Here is a 16,387-nt window from a genome sequence, read left to right as displayed (position 1 = left end):
GGGCAGCCTCAACAGCTCCAGCCGACCACAAAGTGACACGATGTCCACAGAAGGCCTTTCATTCAAATCCCCCCTTCCCCCAACGTGTAAGATTCTGCATGTATTAGCTAATAGTTTGGAAGAAACAGGGGGCCACAAAGGAGGCCCAATCTGCTTAGTTTAAGCACCTCCAGGAGCGCAAGAGAGAACTGGGACTTTGTGAGGGACTCTGAAAGGAAAACAGAGAAACTCCACCAAGAAAACGTCCCTTATTATCTAGAGGTGCTTCTTTTTCCTCCTGAGTTAAAGATCTTTACAGACATGTCTGCCAAAGCAGTCTTTGCAGCAGGCCCAAGAATGGATTTAACTAGGATATTCCCATCCATCCCACAACCTTCTGGAAGTTCACCTCCTTTGACAAATTCTGGGGAGAAAATGGATATAATGTATAGAGGTAAATGGGTGAGACCCTAGAAAAAACATTTCTGACTGTTCCAATCAAATAGGCTGACCATCCAGAGAGGTCGGTGCATCTCAAGAACATTTAAAACCCAGTTCTGTTGACCCTCCTTAGATGGTTTACAGGAGCCGCTCACTCTCCTAAAAGCAGGGTACTGAAACCAAGTGACCCGCTACTGGACTGTCCCTGGGCCTCTGCCCAACTGGAGATGGTAATGCAGAGTGGCAATGTGTGACTGACTGAGAAGGAAATAAAATCACCTTTCTTTAGAAGGGACGGGGACGGTTGAAGAAAGAAGCTAATTTATGTGGGTTTTGCAAGAAGTAGTCAGAGATGTTTCCCCCCCCAACCTTGGCTTTTGCAATTGCCTGCAGTGGATTTACGCTTAATTCAAACAGTACATAGTTTTATCTTTCCTTTGCCTTTCTACAATTCAATCCCCACATTATAAGAATTAACAACTGTACTGGACATATCATTGCTGAACAGAAGTGGATTTATCCTACGGGGGCATTCGTGCAATCTACTGTAGAGAGACAATTTTACTTGCTCTGAATTCATAACTCTGAGAACCATGCCATTAAGGTGAATTAGGTCCAGCAGCTGACTGCGCTGGAAATGAAGTAAGGGTCCCTCTGTGATCCCTCCTGTTGAATTCACAATGCCAGTTTCTAAGTCCCATCCCAGGTCCCACCAGTGCCCGCCTGCAGTCATGTCTTTCCTCTCTTCCTGAGGTCCTGCTTCGTCTACTCCTTTTAGGCCTGTCCCCGTGAAACCACCATAACACTGGAGAATATTTGTCAGGGCCAGATTTTTGCCAGGCATTCTTCTATGACTTTTCATTCTCCTTCCACATTGTCTTGTTCAATTCCCAGCACAAACCTGTGATGAAGGTACTATGATCATAACTTCTCCATGCCACAGTTTTCTTAGCTGTTAAATGGCCAAGAACCTTTTCTGGAGGGAAGAGGTTGGGTTTGCTTCATATACTTGAACTAAAACAACCCACTGCAGCAGATAGAAGGCAGCAGCAGATATGAGAATCCAGTTGTCGTTTATCAAGCTAAATAGTAAAGAGATTTGTGAAACCATAAGAGTGCCATTCTAAGTTTTTTGTTTTGTAAAATAATTATGTTTCATTAAAAATGGCATTTTTTAAAATTAATTAGTTAATTTAGTTTTGGCTGCATTGGGTCTTCATTGCTGCGCGTGGGCTTTCTCTAGTTGCGGCGAGCGGGGGCAACTCTTCGTTGCGGTGCGCGGGCTTCTCGTTGTGGTGGCTTCTCTTGTTGCAGAGCATGGGCTCTAGGCGCGCGGGCTTCCGTAGTTGTGGCTCGTGGTCTCTAGAGCGCAGGCTCAGTAGTTGTGGCGCATGGGCTTAGTTGCTCTGCAGCATGTGGGATCTTCCCGGGCCAGGGCTCGAACCCTTGTCCCCTGCGTTGGCAGGCGGATTCTTAACCACCGTGCCACGAGGGAAGTCCAAAAATAGCATTTGTTAATAGAATTACTATTTTAAATGTTTCAATTTCTAACATAATACCTATCATAGATACAACCCAGAAATAGAAAAGCTCTTTGATGTTGATACTTTTTAAGAATGTCAAAGGTCCCAAGGTCAGGAACCCTGAGAACTGCTGCAGAGCAGATCAGAGCTCTTAGACCAGGATCCACCACTACCAAGTTGTTAAGATCTTGACAGTTCACTCTGCCTCTGTGTAGCATGTTGAGTGAAGCTGGACTCCATCATGACCACACCAGCGATCACTGAGAGCTGGCTCTGTGCCAGGCACTCATCTAAGCCCTAAGATACTCATGTATCTAATCCTCACAGCCACCCTATCTGGCCACGTTTCACAGAGGAGGACACTGAGGCCCAGAGAAATGAGGTAATTATCCCAGGACATGTCCAAGCTGGGATTCAACCCCAGGAAGTCCAGCTCCAGATCCTGAGCCCACAACCATCCAGCTACCCTGCCTGTAGCAAAGGGTCCCTCTCCGCATGCACATACTTGCTACTCATTTAATTGCTAGGGTTTTCCAACAGCAGTAGCAAGTTGAACAGCCCAGTGGTTTTGATGCAGACCACATGTGTGGCTTCACGACCTACTGTAAAGGAAGCTTTTCGGCTTCAAAGGGCTAAATCCCAAAGCAGCAGCTCTCCCACCCTCCACGTGTGGAGTGAACCCATTTCTGCTCTGGCCAGAAGTCAACCTGTGCGTCTTATGCCGCTATATTTTTTATTTGTGATTAGGGTATCAAGAACAGGAGACAGGTCAAGATGAACCCCAACAATGGTGCAAGATAGGCTGGATGCAGGAATTCAGGACAGAGAGAAGGGTAATAAGAAGGAAAGACACAAGAGGGAGGGGATATGCAGATATATGTATACATATTGCTGATTCACTTTGTTATACAGCAGAAACTAACACACCATTGTAAAGCAACTATACTCCAATAAAGATGTTAAAATAAAAAAGAAAAGAAAAAAAGAAGGAAAGACAGAGTGTGTCAGAAAAGCAAATAGAGGGCTTCCCTGATGGCACAGTGGTTGAGAGTCTGCCTGCCGATGCAGGGGACGCAGGTTCGTGCCCCGGTCCGGGAAGATCCCACATGCCGCGAAGCGGCTGGACCTGTGAGCCATGGCCGCTGAACCTGCGCGTCCGGAGCCTGTGCTCCACAACGGGAGAGGCCACAATACTGAGAGGCCTGCGTACCACAAAAAAAAAAAAAAAAGAAAGAAAAGAAAAGAAAATAGAGTATAAATGAGCAGATGCCATTTTGAGAAGCTCAGCCTGAACCTAAGGATATACCAAGGACCAGCCAGAAACAGCCTTGTTGTTCCAACAGGCAAAAGCTTAGAGAGAAAACTCCATTCTGCCTGGGGTGGGTGAGGAAAGCAGTTAAGGGAGAAGGGTGAGGTGGGGCTTCAGAGAAGGTGGAACTTTCTCAATTCAAAGAAAGAAGAGCCAGCAGCCCAAGTGGACGTTATGTTTAGGGCTTCCGCTGAGAGTGGTGAATATGAGGAAATGGCCAGGGGCATTTAAAGTGAAGGAGATCTGAGGTTTACGTGCGAGGCTAGAAAATACTGGGTTTCCTGTCTTTAATGCACACTTGGAATTTCCCTGTTTGGATGTAGCTTACTGTGAGAAGACTGCTAGCAAAAGAAAGTCATTTGTGCGTTCCCAGTGCCTGGGCCAAGTATGACAGGCTGAAGATCCTGACAGCAGCAGGCACACAGGCAACACAGGGTCCAGGAATTCAGACCCTTGGTCACAGACGACCATCACATCATGGCAGCAAAAGGAAAGGGTGGTGAAAGCCCATAAATCTTTGGTATGCGTGTGCCCCATCCCACCATTTAAGGAGTTAAAGATCTTATCTTTATTAATATATGGGGAAAGAATCTGAAAAAGAATGGATATAGGTATATGTATAACTGAATCACTTTGCTGTGCACCTGACACAACCATTGTAAATCAACTCTACTCCAATATAAAATAAAAATTAAATTTAAAAAAACGAAAACACTTAGACATAAACTTAAAAAAAGAAGAAAACAATTAGCAAATATAGTCACGATAAGCTCCTGAGGTAGTAAAACCAGAAAGAGACAGAGCCATCCTACAGTGACGGTTAGTGACCCACGGAATGTCACATAAATCATGACACAGGGGTCATGACAGACTCCTGGGCTCCTCTGATGGCTTCCTGTAGTTACGTTCACCTGGGTGACCCTGCTATGAACTGCAGAAGTGCTTCTCCAGAGCTCTTTTCTTTATGCCTCAAAACATGAAATCACAGTGTTAAAAAAAAATGCTTCTTCAAATGTACTGTAAGAGGCCAGTGAGTCCCTTCCAGCTCCGCCACTGCGATTTCGCCTAATATTTTATTAAAGTGTATCAAAACTTTATTAAATAGAATATGATTTCTAGACTTGATATATATGGTTTCTAATAAAAGTACAGTTCTCAAAATATCAGTCTTCATCTATATCAACAAAGCGAAAGGCATCCTCAGTCTTTGGTTCATTTCACAATATTTTCAATTTTATGCTTTTCTTGCCATGAAAATCTGAAGCGTTAACATGTGCATATTCTAGGATTTTTTTTTTTTTTTTTTTTACGCGGGCCTCTCACTGCTGTGGCCTCTCCCGTTGCGGAGCACAGGCTCCGGACGCGCAGGCCCAGCGGCCATGGCTCACGGGCCCAGCCGCTCCGCGGCATGTGGGATCCTCCCGGACCGGGGCACGAACCCGCGTCCCCTGCATCGGCAGGCGGACTCTCAACCACTGCACCACCAGGGAAGCCCAACATGTGCGTATTCTAGATTATCTAGCTGACCACCTGTCACCAACTTCAGCACCACACCTGCTTTATGCCAACACCGAGTTGGTGCTTCTCCTCACAACTTTCATCATCTTCAGGCTAAAGCTGGGCAATGGGAAAATGATGCGTTCCAGCCACAAGAAGACAAAATGACCTGAAAGCATGCTGTGACTCTGCAGTGGTTTTTAACAGAGAAAGAGGGTGAAAGAATTGTCATGTCTTGACACATGAGCCAAACTTGACCAGAAGCAACGCACACCAGAGTCACACTGCACACAGCTCTTTATTTTCAGCAAAAGATTGTCATTCGTTAAATTAGTAAAGCTTAGTAAAGGTTGGTGATTTGGATTTTTGACTTTTTAAATCTATTTTCTAAATTTGTTTCAACTTGATAATTATGGAAGATCCATTAAGTATAGGGAGCGTACACTGTTTTTAATGTGCAAATACTTGAGTATTAAAATAATTGAAATATTTTATAATTGTTTTATAATTTAAACTCCAGGAATCTGTGAGAATTTTATTTCCCTAAAAGTACTCTATTTACTACTCAAGCTTGAGAAATAACAGTCTACAGATAGGAAAACGAAGAGAACACAATTCTGCCCCAAAGCCGGTCAGAAAACAGGTTTCAGCAATGCCCCACTGGCGCCATCTGGTGGGCAATTCGAACCAGTGCCCACTGGCACCGCCGTACTCCAGGGCCCTCAGAACCAGGGAGCTGAACACGTATTTAAATGCTGTCTACTTTCAATATGGGGCCTCAAGTAAGCACTCAGCACTGCCCGAGAGGCCTATTTCACGCCTTCTCTCTTCAGCCTGCAGCACGGTCTCCCCCCACCCTCTCAGCTGGTAACCTGGCTTCTTACTTGCATGAGAAAACAAGCGCTAAGATGGGATCCACCTTACTGGATGGATCTACCAACACCCCCAGCTACCAGCCACCAGCATCCGTACTTTCTGCTCTGCCTTCCTGTTACCTTGGGCGCAGTGTTGCCTCTGCTTATGTTCTGGATCACAGCACCTCTCAGAAAGCCCATACTCTCTACTGTAATTCTCCTGTCTCCTAAGTTATCAATTTCCCTTCCCAGCTGGATCATTACCATCAGCGTACAAATAAGCTGCAATGGCTCCTACCTTAAAAAAGAAATGCAAATCCCATCTTAACCCCACATCCCTCCATTCCTCTGCTCCTTCAAACAAAACTTCAAGCTGCATGCAGTGGCTGGCTCTATTTCCCCACCCCCATGCTCTGGCCCATGCTTCCCCCTCGTGCTGAAGCTGACATCACTGCCCTCAGTCTCTGTGGTTATCCTCCTGGAGCTCTGAGCAGCCTTTGGCACAGCTGAGGACCTCCCCTTAGGAAGCAGGGCTCCACTTCACCTCCTCAAACATCACATTCTTGCCCCCTCAGACCCCTTTACTGGTGCTACCTCCTTTTTCTGACCTTTCCATTGGCCAGTCCCCAGGCCTGGCCTAACTCTCCCCACCCTCTGCCTCTATCCACCTTTCTGCAGGTCATCTCCTCCACCCCATGGCCTTAAACACAATCTACGGGCTACAATTCTCTATGATCTCAGCCCTCATCTTTCTCCCGAGCTTACGGGTCCCACTGCCTACTCAACATACCCGCTTGTATGGTGAGCTAGGTTGGATTGTCTAAGAGGCATCTCATAATCAACCAAACTCTCTGTTTTTCCATAAAATCTGTTCATTGCCCAATTTTCCCAGTCATGGCTAAAAGGTACCAGTATTGACCTGGTTGCTAGGGCCCCAGCCTAGGAATCACCTTTGATTCCCACCCACCCCTCCTTCTCTCCCCTCCACCCTCAGCTCTCCAACACAGGCTGACTCTGACCAGTTGCTGCTGCCACCCTGGCTCAATGCTACTCCCCCCAAAGTGGACACCCGCAATAGCCCCCAAGGGAGCCCCCTGCTCTTACGCTCACCCCACCCCCCTCCTTCCTCCAGAGTCCAGCCCAGGCAGACCTCTCCTAATCATGAACTCCAGCACTCCCATGCCCAAAGTCCCCACTGGCCCTACACGCCTAGCTTACACTCTAAACTGCTCACCTCGGCCTCAAAGCCCTCATTTATCTGGTCCCATCTCCCTCCCCAACATTCCTAGTTTTAATGGTCTCCCCTGTTCTCCAGCCTTATCAGCCTTCCTGTGGTTCCTCAAATATGCCACAGTCTGGACCCACCTTCCAGCAAGTGTCTGTGCCCATGTCATTGCGGGGCTGGCATTTCTCATCATTTAGTTCTCAGCTCAAATGTCACCCCCTCTTCTAGATAAGTGTCCCTCATCTCTATTTCATTAACCTGTTCTTATTTTCTTCAGAACACTTAACACTATTTGCAGTTACCGTCTTTATTTGCTGTCTATCTCCCCCCGACAGCGTGTCAGTACACAAGAACAGAGCCTTCTTTGTCTCTTTACTGTTAAACCAAGTACAGAGCAAGTACAAAATGCCTGATCCCATTTGGCGGATGAAGAAACTGAGGCTAAAAATAATCAAGCAATGTGCCCAATGTCACACAGGAATAGAGCCAAGGCCACATCTGGCCAACCCCATATCCCGTGTCGTCAGCTTACTGCACTGTACTGCCCCATGTCCAGCTTTGCGGGTTGAAAAAGATGGACCCCTCCTCCTGACGCAGCCCACCCCCACAGATTTGAATGAGATGAGATAAAAGCTGGCATTGTCCTGGGTTCTTTTGATTTCTGTATGTTGGCATCCTCGGTTGCTCTGAAACTTTGGGCATAAATTGAAAGACTCATTGTGTCTATATTCCTTGAATCCTAAATGAAGCAGAAAGAAATCCCAAAGGTACCCAGATGCTGCCCAAGTATGAATGTGCCGCTCTGGCTCCAAAAGGAGGGCTGGGAAGAGTCAGCAGTTGAGATCATTTCTACAGGACAGACACACTTCAGAACGAGAATCCAAAGAGCAGGAAAGATCATCTCAAAAAGCAATTAATTGCTAATTAATTAATTAGATCTCATCTAAGCGATTAATTCCATATTTTTTAAATAAGCTTATTTTTTAAATAAGCTTATTTTTTAATAAGCATTCCCTCGCTTCCAATTATAATTCCCTACTCCATTGGTTATCATCCTTTTTTTAACCTCCACTGACCAATGCCCGGTTATTTTCATAAAAATAGTCAGTGTTGCTGTTCATAACTTTTGGATAGATAAATGATAGTATCTTTAAAACCCCTTATATCTGGTCATAGCACCAAATAGGATACTCAGACATGGGCCTTCCCTGCCGTGGTTACGATCAATTGCTACAGACTAAAAACTATTTTGTAACAACTATGAGAATTAGAAGAGAATATAAACCAACATTCATGGACCACCTACTGTGTGCCAAGCTTGCAGTGCTAGCCTCTCCTACAGCTGACATTTTCTTGAGCACTTGTTATGTGCCAAGCAGCTCAGAAGTATGACCTCATTTAGTCCTCAAATCAATGCCCGTGGCCCAGGGAAAGGATTCTCCCTATTTCACAGACAAGGAAACCAACCGTAAGGTTAAGTAACTCGAAGGCAGTGGAAGACCTGACACCTGACCCGGGTCCCTCGTCCAAAGTCAGGCCCTTTGACCCTACCACCATCCCGACACCTGGATGGGGCCTGTTTGTTTGGTGACACTGTGAGGAAAACATGCAGCTACAGGAGTCATTTGAATAGATAAGGTGGGTGGTGGAGGTTCCAATTTCAGATAAAATCATCAAAACCACTCAAAACACTTTGAGTTAGAGAAAGAACGGCCATGACAGGTGAGGGTGGTTCTATACGCTGAAGGTCCTCAAAGTCTCACTAGACCTATTGATTTTTGGCCTTCAGAGTGAGAAGGGGACATATGGGTGAGGCCTAGCCAACATCTGGTTGTACGCACCCTCCATAAAACGTGGGTCTGATAGGCATTTATGGGCATGCACGAGGAGAGGGACTGTCCACTGCAGTCTCTGACCCTGGAATCCCTGGGCCGGTATAGTCATTAAAAGCTTGCTGGGAGCCAAGGGCACACACTAACCCTGTGCTCCCATCAAACGGGGTGATGTAGATATTACGTCTAGCACAGTGCCGCTGCAGATCAGGTGTTCGACAAGTAGAGTGTTGGTTGCCCACCCAACCTCCATCTCCTTGTCCTAGGCAATAGAACCCTACTCTTGTGTGGGGCGGTGATGTGCCCAGCTAAAGACGACCTTCTCCAGCCTCCCCTGAAGCTAGATGTGGCCGCGTGTTTCAACTCTGGCCAGAGGGATGCAGGCATCAGAGCTGGATGGGACTTCTGGGGAGGCTACTTAAAGGAAGCTCATTCAACTGTAAGAGCTGCTTCTGCCTCTCCCCAGCCTCCTCTCTGCTTGCTGAACACACAACACACAGGCACGATAGCTAGAACTGCAGAAGTCATTTAGGCGAGCTTGAGGAAGTCATTTAGGAGACCAGCAAGGAAGGTACTTGCTGAGGACAGTGAGTCTAAATTTAAGAGGCTGTAGCTTTCTGTTGTCCCTGTAGAGTTTTTCTACCAGTCACTGACAGGCCACTCTCAAATGTCCTTTACGGGACAAAGAAATAAACGTCCATCCTGTATCAGCCACTTTGGGGTATTTCGGGCTAGCAGGTCTCAAACTTAGGTGGCTAGCAAAATCCCCTGGGGTACTTGGTAAAAATACAAAGGCTCTGGGCCTATGCTCCTTCAAGGAGCCTGGGTGTCTGGGTCTGCTAGATGATGCTGACACCCGCCAAACTTCGAGAACCACTGCTTTAGGCTTTCTGTTCTAAGCGGCCCAATTTGTTCTTACAGTTCCCTTCAAGCGTCATCCCCGACACTGATAACGTGCGGTCAGAAGCAATTTTATAACATCCAGCTTTACTTTATTTCTGATTGAAAGCAGAGATCACATCTGAATAGGGTGGCCCACAGCCAAGATAATTCTGCATCCACCCTCCCAGGATACGGCGGTGGGCACGCTGCCCACCCGTGGCCTGCCTCGACCTGTCCTGCTCCTTGACATGCTGCCTGGGGCAGGGCAGGTGAAAGTCATCTGGGTGCAGCCGCCAAGCTTCCTCCATGGAAGTTTTAGTCTGAGCCTTAGCAATATCGTCGTACCCCCTGAGCGGAGTCTCCAGCCCCTCATATTCACTTTCCTTACCTGGATGCAAAAAGGACTGGGTGAGGAACCACCGCTCTCCTGAGTTGCCCCTGATTGCTGCGGCTTTGCTGTCAAGCTCACAAGCTTTCCTAGTGAGGACGAAGACTCCAAGGTCAACGTTAGGATCCACCTCCTCCCATCTACGGGTTACTGGCCCGAAGTCAGAGTTTCTCTAAACAGAGTTTTCTGGCCACCTAGCTGTCTGCCCTGCCCAACCAGTAAACTCTTTATCTCAAGTACAAGAGGACAGGCTTGGGCTCTCTCCTTCTCTTTTCTAAAAGGACATCACTTTTGCCCTTGTGCTGGTACAGCAATGTCAGGCATGTGGAGTGTGGGAAGAGAAGTTTTCAGACCGCCATCTCAAAGCAAAGAGTGGGCTGGACCCACCTAGACATAAATCTGCACAATTCTTAAAGACTCCATTTGTTGCGTTCAGATAGTAATTATAAAAATGTGACTTTCTAGGGCTTCCCTGGTGGCACAGCGGTTGAGAGTCTGCCTGCCGATGCAGGGGACACGGGTTCGCGCCCCGGTCCGGGAAGATCCCACGTGCCGCGGAGCAGCTGGGCCCGTGAGCCATGGCCGCTGAGCCTGCGCGTCCGGAGCCTGTGCGCGGCAACGGGAGAGGCCACAGCAGTGAGAGGCTCGCGTACCGCAAAAAAAAAAAAAAAAAAAAAAGAAAAGTGACTTTCTATTATCTGGCTCTTTCTTTATATCCAGTTCCTGAGACTTAAAGCAGGCACCCACACCTGCCTGCTCTGGGTAAAAGCAGTTGACAGACAGGTAATGCCCTTCTGGATGCCAGCTACAGAGGGGAGTCCCGCAGACAAAAGAAAGCTCGGATGATTCATTCACCGCACCCTGCCCGTCCCTGGAGGGTCCCCGGCACCAGGTGACCTTAGCTGGAAGACCCTGAGGTCCTAGACTGAGCTGAAGGTAGACCCAGGCCCCTGATAACCTGAAGCGCCAGGGCCTGTGCTGGGGTAGAGCTGCACCCTTTCCTCTCCACTGCAGGTCCACACACACATGGCTGAGAGCCAGGCAGAAGCAGGGAGAGCCCCAGGGCTGCCCCGGACGGAAGCCACCCCTGACACTAAGGACTCACTTCGTGTTTATTTCTGGTAGTGAGTGGAGTTTGAAGAGCTGCCTCCTCCCCCTCGGATGGCGTGGACGGCCGTTGGAGACGATGCTGGGTAGTGTCCAGGGCGGATGGGCTTGGCTGTATCCAACCGACAGAAAAGAGAGAAGAGACATTCAGAAAGGACTTAAACAGCCGCGCCGAGATACCTCCAGGTCACGTGCGAAAACCAAGAGGCACGCTTTTTATCGACATTACAATTCTTATCAATCACCAGATCTTTCTGAAAGTGGGACGTTTGCCCTCCGATTAGTACTGTTAGTTAATCCAAGGCACCCAATGTTTAGGGGACAAGAGACCTTGTGTATCAATTATTTCAATTCTTATCAAGGGAAATTAGAAACAGAGGACTTTCAGTTTTATCTGAGGCAGATCCGTGGGTCCCAATGGGTTCCAACAGTATCTCCCTGAAACTGGACGCAGAACTCTGTCTGTGATGCATTTTAGGGGGAGAGGGTTCGCAGTTTTCAGTAAGATAGTCCCAGGGTATAAGACCCAATAAACGCAATGAACCACTAAAGTAAGTTATGATCTTAAAACTAGAAACGTGAAGTTGCTGGTTTACATAACATCTGCACAGCAATATCTGATGAGAAATAATATTACATGTTATTGGAGATGTTTCAATTGAAAAAAGAAAAAGAAAAGAAAAGAAAAGAAAGAAAGAAGCGCTCTAGAGAACATCCTTAAATCCCTTCTACTGTCACCGCATTATCCCAAGAACGATGACTCAACAGGCACACTCTCATTCTTTGCATGGGTCCAAATCCAGGTCTTAAAGGGGCTGGATGTCCAGGCTCCCTGCACTCACTGATGCCAGGCCTGGCTCTCTCCAGAGTATTTCCAAGGCTGCGCTTGCAAGCAGCTCTCCCTGAGGCTTCTGGCTACACGTAGCTCCTTCATGGTTCCGCCGGGTGCAGAACAGAAGGGGCCTTCGGGCTTTCCTGAGCAAGCCATATATTCTGGTATTCCGGAGAAAGTATACCTCAGTCTGTTTACAGCCAAACACCTCCGCCTGCGGCCAGGGCTGGCCGCCTTCTCTGCTCAGCTCAATAGCTTTGACGATCACAAGGTCCCCCAGAATCTCTCAGTGTAAGGAAGCGCACGCCTGGCCATCCCATCCTCCCAGGATGGACGCTGGGTGCCGGGAGGAGCCGGGCCGCCCCGCCCAGAGCTTCCAGCCAGAGGAGCCCTCGCCTTCTGTCAAGGGCCCCGGGTGCGGGCACACGTACCGATCTGGGCCGAGTGGGCCCTCCTGGCCATGTTCTTGGCTCGCACAGCCTCCTTGATGCGGTCCACCTCCTGCTGGTAGCGCTTGCGGTCCCGCATGGCGTTCTCCTTGGCCTCCTTCAGCGCGCTCTCCAGTGCCTTGACGCGCTCGGCCGTGGCACGCAGGCGCTTCTCCAGCTTGGGCAGCTCACAGCGCAGGTCTGCGTTGTCCCGGACCAGCTGCGGCGGGAGGGGGAGGTGGGGAGTTACGGGGCGGGGGGGCTGGGCAGACGCACTGCGGGGGCTGAGAAGGTGACAGGAGAGCAGCTAGAACCACCACCCACGCGCCCCACCAGGGCCGTCTTGGAGGGTCTGTAAGACCATAAACGGTGGGACCAACGGGAATAAAAATCCCATACCCTGAGGCTCCAATTTGCCAAACACAGGATTCACGGGTACGAGAAAGCGGGGAGGGGTGTGCGATAGAATCAAAAGCCATTTCCAGCTGTAGGAAACTTTCAGGCGTGGGTGGGATTTACTGCCTCTTTTGTTTGAGGGGTGAGGGGGGGACTTGCCAGAGAAAATTGACTACTTGGACATTGGCATGTGAAAGATAAGAAATGTGAAGCCAGTTCAGACACACTCAGTGAAAGGCATTCACGTTCTAGAGCTCTCTGAAGGCCTCCTTCCAAGCCAGGACACATTGTCTACACCAGCACCGGGTTTGGACCCCACTTTGCAACATATCCAGAGGCTAACGGGGAACTCAGAGATACTGCTCACTCTTTCATTACCTAAGACGCTCAGTTAAGAAGGAACAAGCTCACCCTGGGTTAAGAATGGGCTCAAGAGCCGTATCTGTTACTGCCTGGCCGTCTGACCAGGTGTGCGTCACTCAACCACTCTGTCTACAGGCTACATAAACAGGATCACTGTGGGAATCCAAATGGATCAGGAAAAGTTTTGAGAATCTTAAGTGCTAAACAAAGGTTGAACTACTGCTGGGTCTACACCTGTTTTCTTTACTCCTGTGTCCCCCCGCACCCAGCACCAGCTCCAGTGCCCGGCAGAGAGTAGGTTTTTAATAAATATTCATTGAATTCATGAATAAAATAATTAATGAATTTCAGAGCTCTGTTTCAAGTTCCCTGGTAGTTTCTGCTTTTCTATTTCTCATCAACAATTTGCTTGAATGACTTCAACCATGTTGAATCTGTCATCCTCCCTTTGGGGAAAAATGCCATCATCAGTAATGTTGAAGAGGATGTAACAAGTCAAAGAGAAATGACATCCCCTGGGCCACGGGGTCCAAAATGTTGGACCATTTTTATCAGATCCCAAATCTTGAGGATTTAGGGAAAACCGTCATGAAGCTTCCAGCATTTAAACAGAAAGGAGACAAATAACCTGCCTAAGTCACCGGTAGGTTTGGACACTGTCACTCTGTCACTCTAGACAAACTCCAGGGTGTTGCAGGAACCTGAGAGGATGCCCAAGAAATAGGGTGACAGTGCAGAGAGGGGGCTGGTTCCGGCCCCAGTGCCTCCACGTGTGGGATGAAGCCAGTGGCTTCCTCGCCCAGTCTGTTTCCTCATCTATAAAAAGAGGGAGCCTGACCCAGCTCGCTGGCATCCACTTTGCATTCTGTGGAGTCTTTGGGTCCACAGAGGGTCCTGAAAAGCATCACGGGAGACACTGAGGCCAGCTGGGGTTGGAGGCTGGGATGGGAGGCAGGATGAAAAGACACGACTGAACACCCTGCTCCCCAAGCCCCAGAGAGCTCACACTCAATTCCTTATATTTGGCTTCCATCAGGAAAGTATTTTAGGACTTCCCTGGTGGTCCAGTGGTTGAGACTCTGCGTTTCCACTGCAGGGGGTGCGGGTTCGATCCTTGGTTGGGGAACTAAGATCCCGCGTGCCAGGCGGCACGACCAAAAAATAAAATTTAAAAAAAAAAAAAAAGGTATTTTCTATACAAGGGAAGTCACTGAAGACTTTAAGAGTGCCAGGTCCCTTCCAGCACGGATGTTCCCTAGTGATGTACTGTCCTTTTACCTTCTGTATCAGAGTCACCTCCCTCACTAGGGCTGAATCCAGCGGGGCTTCTCTCCAGGAGAGAAAGAGAAGCAGGAGGAAGATGACGCAACCCTCCTACCTGTTTGTGGACCTTAGTGAGCTGCTCCAGGTTATTCTCCAGGAAGGAAATTTTCTGCTTCTGGGCAGCACTGCCTCCTCCCTCGTCGCTGTCCAGCTCTACACTCTGCATCAACACCAAGGGGTCAGCGGGACAGGCCTCCACACTGCCCACCCCCAGTCCCAACATCACGTGGATGAGCCATTCGAAAGAAAACCCCCAATCTTACTACAGGTTATTCTGAAAGTGAACATGAAGAGTGGTTCTAAAAGTTTAGACTCGACCTTCTTCCCAATTAATTTCCTTGATCGGTATCAAACGTGTTCTCTCTTTGGACAGCTGACAAAAAAACTTCAAATCTTTTTTTGAGGGATTCAGCTCTCTTTGTGAAATATACCTCTCCCTTGCACGCAGGTAGAGGCTTTTCTTTTCAAAAGGAAGTGTTCCAAAACTCATTAAGAAGAACTAGTGTGAAAACATAAGCCCAACAGGACAGGAATAAAGACACAGATGTAGAGAATGGACTTGAGGACACGGGGAGGGGGAAGGGGAAGCTGGGATGAAGTGAAAGAGTGGCATGGACATACATATACTACCAAATGTAAAATTGATAGCTAGTGAGAAGCAGACGCATAGCACAGGGAGATCAGCTCCGTGCTTTGTGACCACCTAGAGGGGTGGGATAGGGAGGGTGGGAGGGAGGGAGATGCAAGAGGGAGGGGATATGGGGATATATGTATACGTATAGCTGATTCACTCTGTTATACAGCAGCGACTAACACAACAATGTAAAGCAATTATACTCCAATAAAGATGTTAAAAAAAGAAACAACATAAGCCCAAAACCCAAGTTTCATTTCAAACATCACAAGTGAGATAACAAGTCATCAAGCTGTGGGAAAGTGTCTGTGGTCCCACTGGGAAGTCTCAATGGCCTCTGCTTGTCCCTTCAGCTTCCAATTCCATGAAATTACTTAATGAATCCATCTCAGACTAGTCCTGGCATCTGCGCGCTGTGCTGGATCAACTCTCGAAATTTATCAGGTCTTGAGATTGATAAAAACACTGTTCTCCCAGCACTGCCACACTGAGTGGCCAGATAAGTTGGGAAATACATGTAGAAACACATCCTGGAGTCCCAAAATGGCAAAGCACGCTTGCTTTGTCTCATTATAGAAGAGATCATCACCCTTCTCTTTCTGAGACGTGATGTCTATATGAGCATCTCAAACCTGTCTCTTTGATCTAAATCCGGGGTTCTCAAACCCGGAAGAGGATTTGTTAAAACTCAGATTGCTGGGCCCTACCCTCATCTCTGAGTCAGTGGATCCAGGGTGGGTCTGAGAATTTGCACCTCTAGCAAGTTCCCAGGTGACGTCAGTGCTGCTAGCCAGGTGGCCACACTTTGAGAACCACTGGTCTAGGAATAGGCTCTTCCTAGAGAGTTTTATATCGTGAAGTCAGGGAAGTCTGATCTCTAGCTCTGCACCCTCCTTGAAACACCTCCTCCCTCCAACTGAGCCTTTTTGGTTCTTGTCATAACCTCTCTAGTCTCTGTCTCCATCACCTCTGCTCTGGCCTCTCTCTCCTCCCTGGTCCAGGTCCTCCAGTCATTTCTATTTTGATGACGGTGATCACTACCTACCTGCCTGACCAGTGCCACCTTGAAACCTCCCATCATTCTCCACCCTCTTTCCTTGTTTTTATTTCCAGGCCTCCAAGCTCACTAGAATCGTGCTGTCAGGTGCCACGACAAATCCGTGCTCTGACCCTCAGCTGGACGCTCCCACACTGCCCAGCATCCTTTTGTTTGTCCCCAGCAAATCCCCCACAGCTGCCCGGGCCGCCTCTAGTCTCTGTGGGCTTCCCATTCTCTTCCTTCTTCTCCATCGAGCACCTTCTTCTCCACATTAACTGAGAAAGTTAAAGTCTTCAGATGCATCTCTTCCCAGTGTCATATATTTCCCTACGAAT

At 48.2% G+C, this 16,387-nt stretch overlaps 1 protein-coding gene across 2 annotated transcripts in view; it reads right to left on the bottom strand.

The window, feature by feature from the left end:
* Positions 1 to 16,387, bottom strand: part of KIF5C (kinesin family member 5C) — a 170,807-nt gene that overhangs the window by 7,462 nt on the left and 146,958 nt on the right. Inside the window, exons 23-26 of one of the 2 annotated variants that reach the window (XM_033425322.2) lie at positions 14,435 to 14,539; positions 12,301 to 12,517; positions 11,036 to 11,149; positions 9,629 to 9,930 (exon numbers count right to left, since the gene is read on the bottom strand). In XM_033425322.2, coding sequence (XP_033281213.1) covers positions 11,043 to 11,149; positions 12,301 to 12,517; positions 14,435 to 14,539 — 429 coding nt within the window. In that variant the 3' untranslated portion in view covers positions 9,629 to 9,930; positions 11,036 to 11,042. Of the gene's footprint in view, positions 1 to 9,628; positions 9,931 to 11,035; positions 11,150 to 12,300; positions 12,518 to 14,434; positions 14,540 to 16,387 lie in introns of those variants that run through there. The other variant, XM_004268242.3, reaches the window with a different exon arrangement.

This window comes from Orcinus orca, chromosome 7, assembly GCF_937001465.1.
Source record: "Orcinus orca chromosome 7, mOrcOrc1.1, whole genome shotgun sequence".
Lineage (NCBI taxonomy): Eukaryota > Metazoa > Chordata > Mammalia > Artiodactyla > Delphinidae > Orcinus > Orcinus orca.
The sequence above is the reverse complement of the archived record's forward strand: the minus strand, read 5'-3'. Positions and strand labels throughout refer to the sequence as shown.